Raw genomic sequence first — 18052 nt, 5'->3', positions numbered from 1 at the left:
ACAAATTAATCCCATATGAAGTCTTGGTTCTCCAAAATTTCTGATCACTGTCCCATCTAGCCTCGGCTAGTGTTTTCTCTGCCTTTCTCATTCTCTTCTGTTGCTGTCTAGCTACTAATTCCCAGATCACTAAAGCCTCAAACTGTGCTGGTCTCGGAGGGGGTTTCAGGTCATACAGCACCCTCCTCAGATTCTCTAAGCTCCTCAAATTAAATGTTCTGTGGGCAGGAAATGCTAAAGTCCAATCTTTCTCTGTCACTTTGCACCATTGTTTCAGCCATAGACATGGCGCAGCACCCTTTTCTTCAATTACAATTTAAGCTGGTGTACCTTCAGGTGGAGCAATATACCCTATACTCATTGTAATGTACGTATCGCCCCTTAAGGCACTCTTTAAAGCTTTGAAATTTTTAATTTTTTTCTACTTTTATGTGAATCTAAATCGAATAAGGAAGTGACTTTTATTCCCAGAAGTTTCTTCACCAACCTTCTCAACCAATTGCGCTTCAGAGTTGTCCGCCAATCCTTGCGCAACCCTTCTCACTAACCAACCTATCCCAGCGTGGCTCCAATGACGTCACAGTCACACGTACTGCGGCTGACAAAGTCTTGCGGCTTGTCCTCCTAAACTCAGATTCACACAAAACAAATGTAAAATGATTGCGAACACTAAACAAAATCAAAATCCAATTTGTCAGTTTACTACAGCTAGGATAACACAATCGCTTCAGAAACCTTACGGATTTTTCACTGACGGCGTTTTCCTCTAGCAGCTATTCCTCCTTTCTCAGTTTTCCTCATTCGCTAGCAAAATTCGACCCGCAAATTCACTCTTAACTGGTCAGTGGGTCTGCCCTGGTGCACATAGGACTCGCCAGATCTCAGTCGAAAACTTCTTTTACTCACTTTGACTTGTTAACCACACCTAATTGACCTATTAAACCAGACGAATAACATCAAAAACCAAGTGTCTCATACGCTTTTCAATATACTCCGGAGTCATAGACCACGCAGGGTCCTTATACCAACAACCACATGGACAATTTTTTTGCATAAAGCACTACACACATGTGAAGTTCGATGACTTCCCTACTCTCACACTTCGGAGTAGGCACACTCTTTCTACAACTTCATTTGGGATACGCATTTCCCTAAACCCTCAAAAACATCACAATTCACCTGCGATTTGCATAAGCTGTGCAAGCGCAAAATCTACTTCATTCACACCGTCACTAGAACGCTGAGAACATCCTCAAACAATCATTGGCAAGCACCAAGGTTCTGGGAAAGTATTTTTAAGTACTGAGGGGGCACCTTTTCTCTCCACTTTGTATCATTGAATCTGAAAAATCAAAACTTTCACCAATTTCTCGCTCCAAATCTGTGGATTACTTTGCTCTTTGTAGGAGACTAACCCTTACCCCACTACCATCTCTGGGAACCCCTGTTTTTCCTCACTAACTTTCTCTGGGACAAATGCTCTACTACCTGTATCTGGACTTTATGATCAGCTCTTAGAGCCAAACCATGTACTGGGCCCTCTATGATCGTTTCTTAAGGAGACAAACCATGCACCGGGCCGTTATGATGGGCTTTTAAGGAGACAAACCATCCTCTGCTACTATCTCTGTTAGCTCATCAGACCTTATTAAGTGAACTTATAAGGGGACACGTATAGGCCGATGGACCTTTTGACTGTGTTTCGAGTAGTTCCCACCATGTGATCCCGTACCAATACAAATCAATAGCAATAACAATCAATTACATCAATGATCAATAGGAGTCAGTAATTTCCATGCACCATGACCTCGCAGCCATGAATAACCACACCTTTATGTAAAAGTTAAAATGTTTACTTCCCAATATTATCAATGCTAATGTCATGTAACTTAGTCTCAAAATCAAATGATAAACATTTAGAAACAATACTGGCTGACCAAAACACCTAAAGAATCACAATCGAATTAAAGATTCAGCCACTACACATTCTAAGGTTACAGTACAAATGAATAGCACGAATAACTGTGCAAACGAAATGACGTACAGTTAGATTCAGCAAAGAAAAGACATCAACTGTTATTAGATGTAGAAAACAACTTCAGTGAGAACCCTAACTAACTTCAGATTAGAAAAGCATGTTTGGACTTCATCCAAAACAATTTAGTCAACACTAATTTGGAAAAACATCTAAATATGGCTCTCTCAAAAGTAGCGGTTGGCACATAGGGCCAAGACCAAAATGACATAACAATCAGTAACATCGTCTTATACCTGGCCTCAGTAGGGTTCAGTAAGCTGTGACAGTCTTCGCCAATTGGACGTCAGTTTGGTCGGCAAGACCTCAGGATTCAGCATTTAAAGTTCAGAAAAAGTAAAGTCTCTTCATACAGGTCGGAAAAGAATGATAACTAAACACTCAAGACAGTTAAAAAGAATATCGCAGAATGGCCTCTCAGGACCATTAAGAAGAAAAAAGCTAATGGCCCCTCTCCTCTCGGTGCAGTCTGGCCAAGTTAGATTTCCTGAAACTACTTCCCATGTCGTCGTTGGTCAAAGAATCGCATGCTTGCATTTAGTCCAATGAAAATAAAACCCCAAATCTGTGAATTTATTAGACCACTGTTCACATGTCGATGATTGGCTCCTCTTTTCCCGTTCCCATTGCTTCGCTTGTCAGCTATCAATATTGTTGTGGTTTATACTGCAGTTAGTGAATCCATTGTCTTCTCCGGGGAAGGTCATTCTTACACATACTACGTTATACAATGTATCCCTAGCTAGTACAACATATTCTAGCAGGCATTTCTCATGAGAAAGAATTTCAGCTATGAGCACTTGGTCAGCACGGTGGAAATTCACATTTTAATTTTCTAAACAACCATTTTATAAGTCGTTTAAGAAATGCAGCTTGGCATGTGGCCGTGCAACCAGGCCCAAGACCTTGCTAAGTTTAGGCCTACGATTAATAAGCTAATACCTAATACATAACCCTAATATGACATATTACTACATCAATCAATACAGAAGCTCGACATTTTACATTAATAAGCTGTTAATAAGTACACTTCGTGAAGAATGGCGAACATTCGCAGCCACTCAAGTAGGCGCAACTTCAAATGTGTGAATTATTTTTCTATGCTAATTCATTTTCTATGCAAATTCAACACTCAGAAAACATGAATATTCATTAGTAAAATTCAGCGTTAACACTTTCATCCTACACTCCCGAGACTCACCTTTACACGGGTTAGCCCACTTGGGCCAATTTAGGAAGACTGGCCATTGCTCTGAAACTGACTTACACTTAGGCGAAAAAGGATGTAGGTTGGTTTAACAGCTGTTTCCTGCCTGTTCTTGTGGAGGGAGAAAATACAGTACCTTCCACGCTTGTCTTCTGACTCCATTGTTTTCAAACGTCTCCGGTCACAGGCTTTCGAGGCTCAAAGAGGTTGTGATGCGGCTGGATCAGTGCCTTTCTCTCATTCACACAAGGGTCTTTGTTATGCTCCGGTTCTGCTGCCTAGCTTCCTCTTTCCGCACTATTGTAGAGTCAAGTGCTCGATATATAGAGTATACCGTACACACCGGTATATTGTTCCTTGCATTCACACATCTGTCTCAAGGGATTCCTTCGTGCCTGCCCAAACTGGTTTATCTTTGCCCTATCGTCACCTGACTAGAGAACAGTCTCTAGTCTTCTTAAGGAAACTATGACAATAAACATGGTGCAACATCACAAATCATAAGTCACTCTAAAAAAGCCAATACCGTGTCACCTGACTGGCGGGCTTTGGGTTGTCATGTCGAGCTCGGCCCAAAACACATCACATCACATCCCATCCTCAGTCGTAACATCCCATCCTCAGCCGTGCGTAGGCTTTTTCTGGCTGAAGCACCAACAGTCGATTGAAGAAAAGTTTGGCCTCGCTTGAAATCTGCACAATTTTATTAAAAACTAAAAGTCTAGGGGTCACAGACTCAGCAAAAAGTTGTCCCCTCTGCACTTGGCATAAATGCTAAAACACACATTCTACCCAAAAAATGGTCTACATTTATAAACTTTCAGGCACTGAGCAAACTATTTAAGAATTCTCGTTGACTATAGCCAAGCATGAAAGCGACACTTTATACGTCAAAGATGATTCAACTTGGTCCTAGAAAGGCAATTAAAATGGTGTCTGTGGCCACAGGAGCGCTAAGGCACATCTGGAATTTTACACTCTATCTCATTCTCACTCTAGGCTTCCAGGCACTGGCATTCCTCCACACATTTATACTTGCTATTACACTGGTAGCAGCGACAATATTAGTTGCACATCGTCTTCGTGTGTTGCTTTGCAGAAAACAGTACATACAATGACAGCAGCATAAACATTTTTGGTTACCAATGCAGTGCGCTGCACAAACCGACACACCATGCTGCCAGAGATGTTTTGTGTGGGCTCTCCTAAGACTTTGGGGTCGTCTATAAAACGAAATTAAAAGGGTTGGAACACACTTTAAGACAATTACAAAGTAATAATGAGATTTCTCATGAGTTTGAAGTTAAGTCCAAAAACCTCGATTTGCTTTTTCTTCAAACTAGTCGTGATTGTGTAGTTGTCATCAAGCAGGATAGTATACCAGAGGATGTCTTTCTCAAATCAAACAACAATGCAAAACAATACTGTAAAAAGCAGATCATTTGTTCTATTCCCTAGAACTTTTGTTTTGTCTGTGGCATGAAACTCTTGCTGCATTATGCTCTATAAATTGATGTAGTATATAACATGACATAACAGAGTACAACAGACACAGTAAATAATAATAATAATAATAATAATAAATTGATTTATAGAGCGCCTAGCAACTTCTAACAAATTGTCCCAGCGCTGAGAAATAGCTCCCGAAAGCAGGTCAAAGTGACTACCACAAACATCACCAATCATATCAATCTAATAGACAGGTTTTTAAATTTTTATGAAATTATCAGTTTTTTCCTGTCTGAGAGAAAGGAGAAGAGATTTCCATATTTTGGATGCCAAGTACCCAAAAGAGCAGCCCCTATGCATGCTCTTTTTACAGCAGAAATCCAAGCCCAATAAGCACCTGCTGATCTTAAATTCCTTCTGGGAGAATGAGGTTAACCAGAGAATGCAGATAACGAGGGACTTTATTGTTAATAATTCAATGACGATGACAGGTTGCTTTTAAAAAGAGCCTTTCTGTCACAAGCATCCAATGCAGGTTAGGAAGAGCAGGGCCCGAAGACGATTGTCCTGGAAGATTCAGCAATGAGCTAACACATTCTGTATGTGGTGGAGTCTCATCAGTTGAGACTGTGAGCCCCCCAGATACAAGGCATTACAGTAATCCAGCCTGGATGTGACTAGGGCCTGGGCCTCTGTCTTTCTAGGGAAAACAGCCATTACAGTGGGGTCATTACCACGCATTACCATTACCACAAAGCTATTACCATCCATATACCTTTTCCATGAATGCCTTTACAATGAATTTCGTTCTAAAGGCATGCATAGTGAAGGCAGGGTGGTAAGGGCATTTTTAGGTTCGAGGGTTGGTATAGGTTTTTTGGGGGTAAGGGTTTTTTAGGTTTTAGGGTGGGTCTGGGTTTTTGGTGGTAAGGGCATTTTTAGGTTTTAGGGTGGGTATGGGATTTTAGGTGGAAAGGGTGTTTTTACCTTTTAAGGTGGGTATGGGTTTTTGGGAGGAAAGGGACTTTTTAGGTTTTAGGATGGGTATGAGGTTTTGGGTGGTAAAGGTTTTTAGGGTTTAGGGTGGGTATATGATTGAGGGTGCAAGGGGGATTTTAGGGTTTAGGGTGGGTTTGGGTTTTTGGGTGGTAAGGATGTTTTTATGTTTTAGGGTGGGTATGTGTTTTTGAGTGGTAAGGGTGTTTTTAGGTTGGGTATGGGTTTTTAGATGGTAAGGGCATTTTTAGGTTTTAGGGTGGTGAGGGTGTTTGTAGGGTGGGTATGGGTTTTGGGGTGGTAAGGGTTTTTTAGAGTTTAGGGTTGGAATGGGTTTTAGGGCGGTAATGGTATTTGTAAGGCTTAGGGTGGGTATGGGTTTTTGGGTGGTAAGAATGTTTTACGTTTTCTGGTGGGTATGGTTTTTTGGCTGGTGAGGAGTTTTTAGGGTTTAGGGTGGGTATGGGTTTAAGGATGGTAAGTGTATTTTTAGGGTTTAGGGTAGGTAGGGTTTTTGTGTGTCAAGGTGATTTTATATAAATATATATATATAAGTGTGTATGTATGGGGATTATATTCACCACTTAACCTTTTACCACACACATGCCTGTACCAACCATGCCTTTACTATGAATTTTTTGTGGAGAAGGCATGCTTGGTAAAATTTTTTGTTGTAAATGCATGCGTGGTAATGACACATGCGTTGTATTGACTGGGTTGTAACAGCATGCGTGGTAATTGCATGCGTGGTGCCAACATACAACCTCTTTTTAGCTACCTCTGGAAGAAGTCCACAAATCTTTTTTTAGAGTTTTTAAGATTCTGAAGCGTTTTCCAGGCAGAACTGACTGTCAAATGTGAGCTTTGCATCAAACAAGTACCAAGACTTTTGGCTTAAGGACTGGTAATGGTCCTAATGAATCAGGCTGCCAAGCTGAGGACCAAATCGAAGGCTGCTTACCTAAGATAAAGATCTCAGTTTTCCCACCATCCAGCTTAAGGCAGCGAGGTGCATCTATCAGCAACTTCCAAAAGACACGTCCTTAGCATGAGCCGCCTGCAGTATTGGCGTCACCCTGAGATATGGTGCTGACTAGTTGAGTATCATCGATGTACAACACTATGTCAGAGCTGTAACGCTTGGTGATATCAGCCAGGTGGCGCATGTAGAGAATAAATAAAGATGGGTTTAGCGAGGAGCTCTGAAGCACCCCCTGCTGCAACAAAAAAACCTTAGATGTACATTTTTTTGTGCCATTTGAAAAGTGTGACTCTGCAAAAAAGAGGTAAGCCATCGCAAAGCCGTAGAGCCGACATCGCATCCCCACAATCACTCAAGAAGATGACTGTGGGAGACGGTGTTAAAGGCTGCGCGGAGGTCCAACATCAGCACAACTGCAGCTTTGCCTCTGTCAACAACTTAACGAATAGATTCAGAAGTGAACAATAGTGCAGACTGTGCACTGTACTGAGATCCAAAGCCTTAGTGGGTGATGTGAAGAAGCTCTTTTGCCTCAATAAAGGTCGACAGCTGTTGATTAATATATTTCTCTGCTACTTTAGAGAAAAAAGGAAGCAATGAGATGGGCCTAAAATGTTCCTGTTTGGTGGGATCTAGTGATTTTTTTTAAGGAGTGGAACTATGGTGATGTGTTTACAGCACTGAGGAACCCGAGCCATCTCAAAAGAGCTATAAAATAGCTCACAGAGCAAGGGTAATATTGCATTCATTCCTCGCTCTAAGACAGCAGGACAAGCTTGGTCGACTGGAACGCCTGATTTAACAGCTATTACTGAAGGAAGCAATTCCTCGGTGGAAATAGATCCAAAAGTGGAAAGCCTTGAACTGTCATCAGAGGGTTCACACCACACCTTGAGACAAGGAGTGTCTCAAACTCTCTGTGGGAAGGTGGAATAGATGGAGGCTACTTTATCAAAGAACTGAGTAATAACATTGCTTTGTTCCTTTGATGGTGGAGTGGTTTCTGAAATTCGCTCAAGGGATGACAACGACTTCATGATCGGAAAAAGTTTTCCAGAGAAGTTTTCAGCCGCCTAAATTTCACCAGCATAAAAGATGCGATGGGTAACCCTAATCTGTCTCTGATAATCCTTCGAGACCACTCGATAATTGACTTTATCAATTGGGTCAACATTTCTGAGCCAGATATGTTCCAAACATTTACTCTTTTTTTTCAAAACAAGTAACTCATCGCTAAACCACTGCGCTGAGGGTTTAGTTCTTCTAATGGTGTGGGTAGTCAACAGAGCAATTTGGTCAAGTGCACCCATTATCCACCCTTTAATTTGGAGTTTGCTTTATCTACACATTCATCAAGAATGGGGCGATTCATAACCAAGGCTTGGGCACAGGAAATCACTGTGGTCAATTTCCATGTCCTGACTGACAGACCAGAGATGTATGCAGCTATTGTGTGGTCATATAAATCTGAAAAGGTATAACAAAGTTGTTTGACCAAAGAACAGGTACAGGGGAATCCAAAACTACACTACTCACATTTGAAAAGATAGGGTTCAGTGTGTGTCCCAACCTATGAGTAGAGGCACTAACTAGTTGAACTAGCTGATGGGTTTCTAGATCTACAACCAATGTGGCTACCATCGGGCATACAGCATTCTAAAAATTGAGGTTAAGGGCTACAGTAACTCTGAAGATCGAATTGCGTAAAATGAGAGATGGCAATATGTCTACTAAAGAGGTTATGAAGTTAGAAGCCGGGCCCAGAGAGTGATATATCAAAAGCCCAGCTAAAGTAAAATTGCTGGAAAGGGTAGGAGAAAAAAAAGATGCCTCACTTCCTGCAGTTGTAACTTCAATAAATGTGCAGAGAATAAACCGTTTAAAAATAATCCACAATTCCACACCCATTTGCGGTTGCCCGTCCAACCCAACAACCTAACAAGGGCTCTTTCTAGAGGTCTGCAAAGTACACTGAGCAGCTCTGCAATTAGAAACACCGCGACAAGTACAAATTAGTCTGGTACCACACTCCTAATGTTGCTCCCACTTGGCTTTCTTATCTTAAACCCCCTGCCAGGCTATCTATTTCCACCCCAACCCTTCCTCCTCCCTGTAGCTCCCGCGACTCTGTGGTCTATACTTGCCTATAACCTCCACCCCCAATATTGCTGTCCAAACCCTCCACGTTGCATTTTTTTTAATTACATTATTTATTTTTTATTTTTCGTGTGACCTGCAAGCTGCAGTTTGCTTCTGGGACGCTCTTATCAGGCGTTTGCACACACTTTTACATTGCTTCAATTAACCACTCCAAGATGGGCCTAAGCCATCTTGGAACAATAATTAAAAGGTCAAAAATGCCCACCACGCCGTCATGATGCATGCATGGGCATATGTGGTGATGCATGTGCGAATATATGTCATCATGGTGGGGCTGTGAAAGTGTCATGGCGCATAAGTGTAAATTCGTGATAACATGCATGTGTACGCATCAGTTTGTTGGGTTTTGCACCCTCCGTGTTAGGATTGGCAACATTTTTTTTTAGCGAATACTGAACAGCATTGTCAAAAAGCATTGGCAAAAGTCAAGACCTTTTTAAAGCATAAATGCAAAAAAATATGATTCTGATTGGCACATAGAAAAAATGCTGTTACCTTCGAATTACTGTAACATGATGACATAGTGTAAACACCCAAGGATGACGAAAAAAACATAAGGGGCAAAAAATGGAAAGACAAATCATTGGCAGAGTCAAGTACCGTCCCAATACCGTGAGACTGGTGTACTTCTTTTTAGGCAGATGTGCACATTTAACCAAGTAAAATGCCCTCGCTCAGAGAGCAAGAAAGCCAATGGCTGAAGTTGCCCATTGCCGCATGCTGTATGCTTTTGTGGGCAGAAGCAGAATGTCAGTGATAGTTGAATAGACAAATTAATGCAGAGGGCTAGGCGACTATATGCATGCGTTAATGCATTTTTTATCTATAAATGTGTTGATTAGATGAGGCAGACGAGCTGTCGCAAGGCCAGACCTACAGATCAAAACGGATATTCAAAGTGTGAGAAAGGCAAATTGGAGTAGTGGCTGACTTAATACTCTACAGTGCAGTACTGTTTTGCTAGTGGCGAAGATTTGCCTCAATGTGATGCTGTTTCCAGTAGAAAAGCGCTGGGTGTGGCACACATTTGTCCGGTATTCTTGTACATCTTTCTGCTTGATGCATCGTTGCGTCCAATTCTGTAGCATTCTAAGTATGCTTCTGTTTTTGTGGCAGGACCTGAATGACGAGCGCCCGGAATTCAGCCACTTGGTCTATGAATTCTATGTGAATGAAAGTGAGACAGGTAAGATCACCACTTCTCATACGAGAGCGTGAGTGAGCGAAAACATTGTAAGACCTCTCTTGATTGTACATCTCATTCTCATGTCTAGTGCAGCACAGCCTCCTACACTATTATTGGTATCACATAGGGCCTGATTTAGATCTCGGTGGAGGGGTCACTCTGTCGCAACGGTGTCGGATATCCCATCCGCCCAGTGCTTCAAATGGAAAAATAGAAGTGCAGGTACTCTGCACCAGCGTAACTTCTTTATTTCTGAGAAGTTCCGGTACTCTCCAATTACAAGTATTATGTTTTTCCTGAGAAGTACAGGTACTCTCCCTCTCAAAATGAAAAATGCTGGTACTCCGTACCGGACAGTATCGGCCCATTTAAAGTACTGCATCCGCCTAAATCTAAGTACCATAGAAAACAATGGTGTTTAGATTTTGGCGGACGGGATATTTGTCACAGTTGCGATGGAGTAACCCCTCCGTAGACATCTAAATCAGGCCCAGGTCTTCCCACCCTGTTCCTATTGGAGTTGAAAATCCTTAATGTCCTGGACTCTGGGCTAGCATCCTTCCTATTTTGTTTCTTTTCAGTAGCCTTGTCTGAGTTGTCTATTCTAAGGACAATGTAGTCCTCCCATCTTGCTTTTCTTGAGAGAGACCAGTCATAATGCATTTTTGCATTAGCACTGTCTGCCTGTCTTTGACTTCTCTCAAGCAGTACTCCCGCCGAACTTGCTTTCAGAAGTATCATTAACCTTATATAATGCTTTTGACAAAACACTGTTCTCAGTAACAGTTTTTGGGAGGAGCACAGCCATTCTTCAAATTTTTTTGGAGTTGTAGTGCTTTTTGTCCTTATTTTCTGGAATGCACATTGCTCCCATGCAGCTCACATGTGAAATTTTTATCTGCTTCCTTCCAGGTGTGGACGTAGGCAGTGTGGAAGCCACTGATGCTGACCAGACCGAGATCAACAACCGCATCACATTTAGGATTGTTAAAGGGAGCTCTGGAACATTTCTGATTCGCTCTAACCATGCTGGCCCTGGACGGTACTGGGGTAACATCACAGTGGACCCAGACATTGCCCTGGACTATGAAGCCCAGAGGAACTTTAACTTGACCATCGAGGCCCAAGATGCTGGCATCAATAACGTCATCTTCACATCCACAGCAACAGTGTCCGTCTTTGTGCTGGATGTTAATGATGAACCACCCAAAGTGGAGCCTTCCTCACTGGAAGGAGTGAGGGTCTCTGAGAATGGGACCCAGGATGGCCTTGTCACCACAATCCGTGGCTTCGACAAGGACACCCTGCATGAGCTCCTATTCGAGGAGTTGGGGGTGGCATGCTACAAGGGCCTCAGTGGTGCAGGCAGCATCTGTCATGATTGGTTCCAGCTGTTCCCCAATGGCTCGCTCTTTGTGAAGAACAGCTGGGCCATTGACTTTGAGAAATGTGATCGCGTGGTTATGACGCTGCGTGTGGAAGACACGTTGACACAGTTAGGAGACCGATACAGCGACAATGGTAAGAGCATGTTTAGTGTGCAGGCTCTGAGTGCATTTCCAGTGAATGTTTCCAGTGCTACCAAGCGGCTAGTCTGATTGAAAGAGTAGAAGAGATTCTAAAGGGGGAAGACATACAATAGTGCTCCAGTGGCATGCAGTGGTGCTTACTTACAGCACAAGGCAGGTATACAGCGGGCAAACACCAGTGGACTAATGAAATCCATTTACTAGTCTGAGTATGGAATTGGCTCACTGGGTGGAAAGAGCAGCCAGACACGGGAGCAGCAACTCTATCCAGTTACCACTCAGGATATGGCATCGGCTGAAGTCCTAGAGAGAGGAGAAGACATATAGGTGCATCAGTGAGCCCCAGGGGCCAGTCTAGACAAGGCATTGGATACAGTTCTAATGGCAGCCCATTCACCCCCCCCCGGAGACAGCAGAACTGAGATGTGGGTGGAGGGGTAGATTATCTCCGATCTGGGAGATATCTCACATTGGGAAGCACAGTACCAACGCTGAGTGTCTAAAGGAGCAGAAGCCGAGTTTCTGCTGCAATGGTATTGTCCAGTGTAGCTTGAAAGTGATCCGAGGAGCAGCACATATTCTGCAGGTGCAGCCTTTCGAAGCAGAACTCCCTCTTCCGTGTGGTTGGTGATTTGAGGCTTTTGTATTGTCCATACCCCTTTACTTTCTTCCCCTTATTTTACCAGCAGGTAATACGACTTGTATTAGTTCAGGGCTGCTGTCAGGTTGGAGCTGCTGAAGGTATTCTCTGCTGTGATGCAGCATTTAATTATGAGAGGTACTGCCTCCGTTTTCACAGGAGGGGGCGCTGCTGGGGAAGGTTTAACATTAGGTATCTGTGGGACTCTGCGGATACTACATCTTCCAAGCTCTTCCAGGTCAGGGTAATGTTGGGCTTCTGAATAATGTTAGACACGCTGCTGGCCTGTCAGAGGCAAGCAAACCTGTTATTTCCGTTGAATGTTCTTCTGTTATACCTGAGTCATTTAGTGCTAGCGTGAGAGGGGACGTCCACTTCTCAAGTTGCTCCCTCACTGAGCCTGGTTTTATAATAATTACCCCTAATGTCATGATAATTAGAAAAGCATTTGTGACATGCTGAATGTCTGACGTTCTCTTCCTTCATCTCTATAGTGACCTTAACTATCACCATTGTGGATGTTAATGACAATGCTCCGGTGTTCCTGGAAAATGAAGAAACATTTGGTGAGAAACACATCCTTTTCGATCAATTCCAACGCTTCGGGGGCAACTAAGTGTGAATGTGACTCACAATGCCACCCGCTCACCCTGATCCATTCATCTACCTGTCCACTGTTGTGTCCCACCGCTCCAGACACCTTCCGTCCACCCACTCAACCCACAAACCCAACCATTCATCGATCATTTAATCTTATCTATCTTTCCCACACATTGACTGAATACATCCATCCAATAACCCACACATCGACTAAGGGGTTGTGGTTAACCAGCTAGGGAAGACGTGGGATTTCTGTGTGCAACTTGGCAGACAAAAGTGTCTAAATAATGTTTTTCAAAGAAGGAATTATGAGTTGATAGAAAGGGGAAAGAAGGGTGGACAGCTGGAAGAAGAAATTAAAGTAAGGTAGGATGGAAAAAAGGCAGGAAGAGAGATAGGATCGATGAGTGGGTCCATGAATGAATGTGTGGGTTCATGGGTAAATGGATTGGTCAATACACGGGTGAAAAGGTGGCACAATAAATGGAAATCTGAGAGTGTGATTTGATGAGCAGGTGAAAAGATAACAGAGTAAATTGAAATATGAATAGGTGGATGGCCAAAAGGATCAATTAATGGATGAAAAGTTATTTTTTTGTTAAAATGTATTTATCTTTTTATGGAATTTTTTATCAGGATCCACCAAGGTAACAGAAGAGAAAAAAAAAGAAGAAAACATTGCAATTCGAGACTTGTGTTTAATAACTTCCCCAATGGTTTCCAGAAAGAAAGCTCTAGACGGGTACAATGAGACTAAGTAGCCATGCAAATTCATTCAATAAATGATTTAACCTAGAGCAGATTTACCCATGATTGTCTAAAAAGAATTTGCCCCAGATCAGGGAAAACTTTTTACCACTTCCTATTCTGCTAGCATATCTAATTTCCTGATTTCTGACTTGTATCATTTTGCTCAGCCATTCTTGAGGGGTGGGAGATAACTCAGAACGCCAATTTCTTAACAGGTGAGATCTGGCAACCACAGTGGCGATAAAAACAAGTTTCTACCATCTAGAAGATAGCCTTAGCTCAGGTCGAAGCCCAAGCACATCAGCAGAATACTGGTAGTTCTAATAACCTGAGCCATAGTTGTTAGCATCTTGAATATTCCATCCCAGTATTCCTGTATACATTGATATGTCCCAATCACATGTATTCAACCCGCCACCCCTACTCCCTTACATCAAGTACAGAGATCAGGACAACTAGGCACCACACGGGACAAGGCTTGTGGGGTTTGATATAATATCCATTTACTAAAAAATATCATTCAATGCCAATTCGCACCTCTGAGTACTGAAAAATTTAAATGATTAATTCTCTCCCAGCACTCGCTTGAAAGGTTGAGGTCCTCCTGACGGGCCCAATTTCTTAGCGCCTTTGCCCCAAGATCGACCTTATCCCTCTCTAGCAATAGCCTTCTCCACGCACCATCACGCCTTATCCTAGGAGGGTCCACCAATTCGGCAACTAACGCCTGAGCATTAATGATTGAATCCATATCCAAATCCCTTAGACTGTGTAGCATAGTATTATAGGATCCCACCAAAAGGAAATCATTTTTGACAGCCATCTGAATGTTTAAGGGAGTTTCCCGGTTGTCATTGATGCGAAAATCCCCAATTTTACTACATCCTGCATGTTCCCATCTCCTTACTAAGTCTGAATTGAGCTGAGTGCCAGAGCATAGCGTAAATTGTGTGAGAGGAGTGTAGAAATGCAAATATGGGATTGAATATCTTCTAAACAAATCCGATTTTCTCCTAAAGAGCCATTTAAGAATCTTATAACAAACTTTTTTGGGAGATTTCACCAGGAGTGCTGGATTCACAATATCGTGCTCCCTGCATATTAATTCACGAAAGTCATTAGAGAATAGACAGCCTAAAGATTGATCTGCTTTAAAATTAGTGAGATAATGCGCAAAGAAGGCAAAGTAATAATCATTAAAATTGGGCAAAGCTAAACCCCCTTTTCTCTATCCACATATAATGTGCTTAATGCAGCCCGTGCCTTCTGATTTTGCCAAATAAATGGACAAACATGGACTCAAAGTAAAAAAAAAAATATGTGTTAAAACGCATGGGAAAAGAAAGTTAAATAATGGTAACACTGACATTTTGATCAATGCAATTCGACCTAATATAGAAAGGGGGAGGGACCCCCATCGAGCAAGCAAAGCCTGAGTTTTCGAGAGAAATGGGGCGTAATTAAGATCATATAGGTCTCCTTTATCGGCTGAAAAGTTAACCCCAAGGTATCTCTTTGGCCTAACATTCACACAATGTCTTAATTCGGGAAGCAGTTTAATAGATGAAGTGCCACACAAAATGATATCGGTCTTACTCATATTAATCTTGTAGCCACCAATTTGCTCAAATTCGGCAAACGCATTAAAAGCCGCTTCTTGGGAAGTACGCTCTTCATCAAAAAACATAATGATATCATCAGCATAGAGTTTAATCTTCCCCATTGACTTCAAAGGGGGTTGAATCTGATTATTTTGTCTGATTTTAATAGCTGAAGGCTCAATGAAGAGAGCAAAAAGTATGGGGGATAAAGGGCAATCTTGCCGAGTACCACGTTGTACTTGAAGTTGACCAACACACGCAGAATTATTAATAATATCGGCTTCAGAGTTTGAATACAACTTTTGAATTAATGCAGAGACCTGATAGGGCACCTTATAGCTAGACAGTATTGCAAAGAGTGTATCCTATACAACCAAATCAAATGCTTTTTCTGCATCTAATAGAAGGACGATGGCAGAAATTTTATTAGAAGCAAAATAGTCAAGAGCCTTGGCCAAAGAGTGTGTATTAGTTGCAAGTTGCCGACCAGCTATGAACCCGTTTTGATCTGGATGCACCAGTTTATTGATGACCCAGTTGAGCCTATTAGCCAAAAGCTTCGTAATAATTTTATAATCTGTATTTAGCAAAGAGATTGGGCGATATGCGTTAGGATCCTCCCTGTCCTTATTCTTTTTGGGAAAACTAACCACATTCCCTGAGTGCCAAGAATTGGGCATCTGTTCGCCCTTAACTAGGCAATTAATTAAAGACAAAAAATCATCAATGAATGCTTTAATGAACCCTTTATAAAATTCAGCCGGAAAGCCATCAGGTCCACAGGCCTTTCCTGTGGGAAGGTTCTTGACAACCTCAAGGAGTTCTAACTTCATAAATGGTTGTATTAGAGCATCACTGTCTTCTTCTGTAAGACTAGGAATATCCAGTTTCCCCAAGAATTCCTTAATGGTCCTCGGGTCAATAACCAGAGCATGGCTATAAATTCGCCTATAATGCTCTAGCATAATTTCATCCACAGCTCTGGGGTCAGTATGTCTAACCCAGGTGACAGGGCATCTCAATGCATGTATCATATTGCCAGCAATTCGATCCCGAGCTTGCCCGGCTAAGAATTTGCCTGTGAAGTTACTCTCTTCATAAACCTTTTGTCTATAAGTCTGATATCCTATATCAACCTTCTTGAGAAAATTATCGGCCAGTGCCTTTTTAGCTAATTCAAAAGACTGTCTATTGTTTTCTGTAGGGGCATGTAGGTAAGCAGTTAAACACCTTTGCACTGCCTCTTCAAGAACCATGGTTTGTTGTCTCTGATAAGATTTGTCTACTGCTTCCTTGGCGATTACCAAGCCCCTAAAAAAGGCCCTAAACAAATCCCAGACTATAGCCAGAGTTGAAGATCCCTTATTACGTTTGAAAAATGCACTTATTTCGTCCTTAGAGATCTGTACCCATCTCTCATCTTGAAGAATCTGTTGGTTAAAGACCCACCTTCTAGTTTGAGGCTTGGAGACTTCCGAAAAAAGAGACACTTCCTGCACCAGGGAGGCATGGTCAGATAAGCCAGAGTGCTGCACCGACTGAATCTTAAAGCGCAGTGTTTTAGATATCAGAAAAAAATCAATGCAAGATGGGCTTTTGAACCGGGTTGAGATGCACGTATACTCTCTCTCGTTTGGGGCACTCATTCTTCAAGGATCACAGAGCATCAACACTTTGGCATAGTCTTTAAATATTTTGGCAACTCTAGGCTTATGTTGTTTCTTACTCCTAACAGTAGTATCCAACATTGGATCCTGAAGAAAATTAAAATCCCCACCAATAATAATTTTACCTGATAGTTGCAAAAAGGATTGAAACAATCCTATATAAGGAGCTGGGTCATCTAGCAAGGGTGCATAAAAGCTAACAAAGATAAATCTTTCTTTAGCAATTGAACAGTGCACCCAGCACCATCGACCATCAGGATCGCAGAAAAAGTCAAGTGCCCGAGCATTGAGGCCTCTGGCTAGAAAGATCGCCATGCCTCTGTGGGCTGCAGGGGCTGCGGCAACCACATTAAAATCCGCAAACTTTTTAAACATGTGGAAGCCCACGACTTTTTAAACTGGGAAATGAGTTTCCTGTAAGAGAATAACTGAGGGATTTAGGACAGTTACCCTTTCTTCAATTACAGACCTTTTCCTCAGATTATTTAACCCGTTGACATTCCAGGAAACTATTCTTAATGAAAAATTCAACCCTGCCAATGAGTTCTCATAAAAGATCGCTGAGGAAGTAAATAATCAAAACCTACCAGGGAATTCGAGCCTTGGTCTGGTCCAACTAATATCACCCCCTTTATAACCTTAATCCTTCTGCAATACACGTAACTACGATTTAGTGTGGAAACCTAGGATCCTGAACCCCTTGCAAACCCTCCCAACACCCACCCCAATCCACGCCCCAACCCTTGGGTGGCCGAAGCCTGGGGTCCTCCCATCTGAGCTGTCCGAGGCCACCCCCTCCTTCTGACCCCATCCTTCCTTAATTGGGTGCCTTGGCATGGCGCCCTACACCATAGACTCGAAAAAGACTGGAATATAAGTACCATAGTGACGCATTTGATTTACACTCTGTGAAATTCACCTTTCTGTAGTAACATTTCCCCTCCCAGTGCATTGTCTACCCTCCTCTCCCCCTCTCCTGATCAAATCCCCCCGTCCCCCTACCCTCCTCCCTCTGCTCAGACTGCTTCTGAATTGAATGCAACAAAGTCTTAGCAGCATCAACCATATGAATTAGAGTAGAATGTCCCTGAAAAAACACTTTAAGTTTAGATTGCTGTACAAGTCTTGCCGGAGCGATGGCTTTTTGGAAAGCCGAAATTATCCCTTTCAATTCTCTCCTCCGATATGCAGCCACCACAGACATATCAGAGAAAATCTTCAAGGCAAAATCGCCAGGGACCTGATGTATT

The 18052-nt window shown here is 42.3% G+C and overlaps 1 protein-coding gene across 3 annotated transcripts in view; it reads left to right on the top strand.

The window, feature by feature from the left end:
* CDHR2 (cadherin related family member 2) overlaps positions 1–18052 on the top strand; it is a 497387-nt gene that overhangs the window by 336946 nt on the left and 142389 nt on the right. For all 3 annotated transcript variants that reach the window (XM_069244564.1, XM_069244565.1, XM_069244566.1), the window contains 3 exons: positions 9946–10015; positions 10928–11536; positions 12679–12750. In XM_069244564.1, the coding sequence (XP_069100665.1) occupies positions 9946–10015; positions 10928–11536; positions 12679–12750 (751 nt within the window). The remainder of the gene's footprint in view (positions 1–9945; positions 10016–10927; positions 11537–12678; positions 12751–18052) is intronic.

Source organism: Pleurodeles waltl, chromosome 7, assembly GCF_031143425.1.
Source record: "Pleurodeles waltl isolate 20211129_DDA chromosome 7, aPleWal1.hap1.20221129, whole genome shotgun sequence".
In the NCBI taxonomy this organism is placed as follows: Eukaryota; Metazoa; Chordata; class Amphibia; order Caudata; family Salamandridae; genus Pleurodeles; species Pleurodeles waltl.
This window is presented reverse-complemented; position numbering and strand designations above follow the sequence as displayed.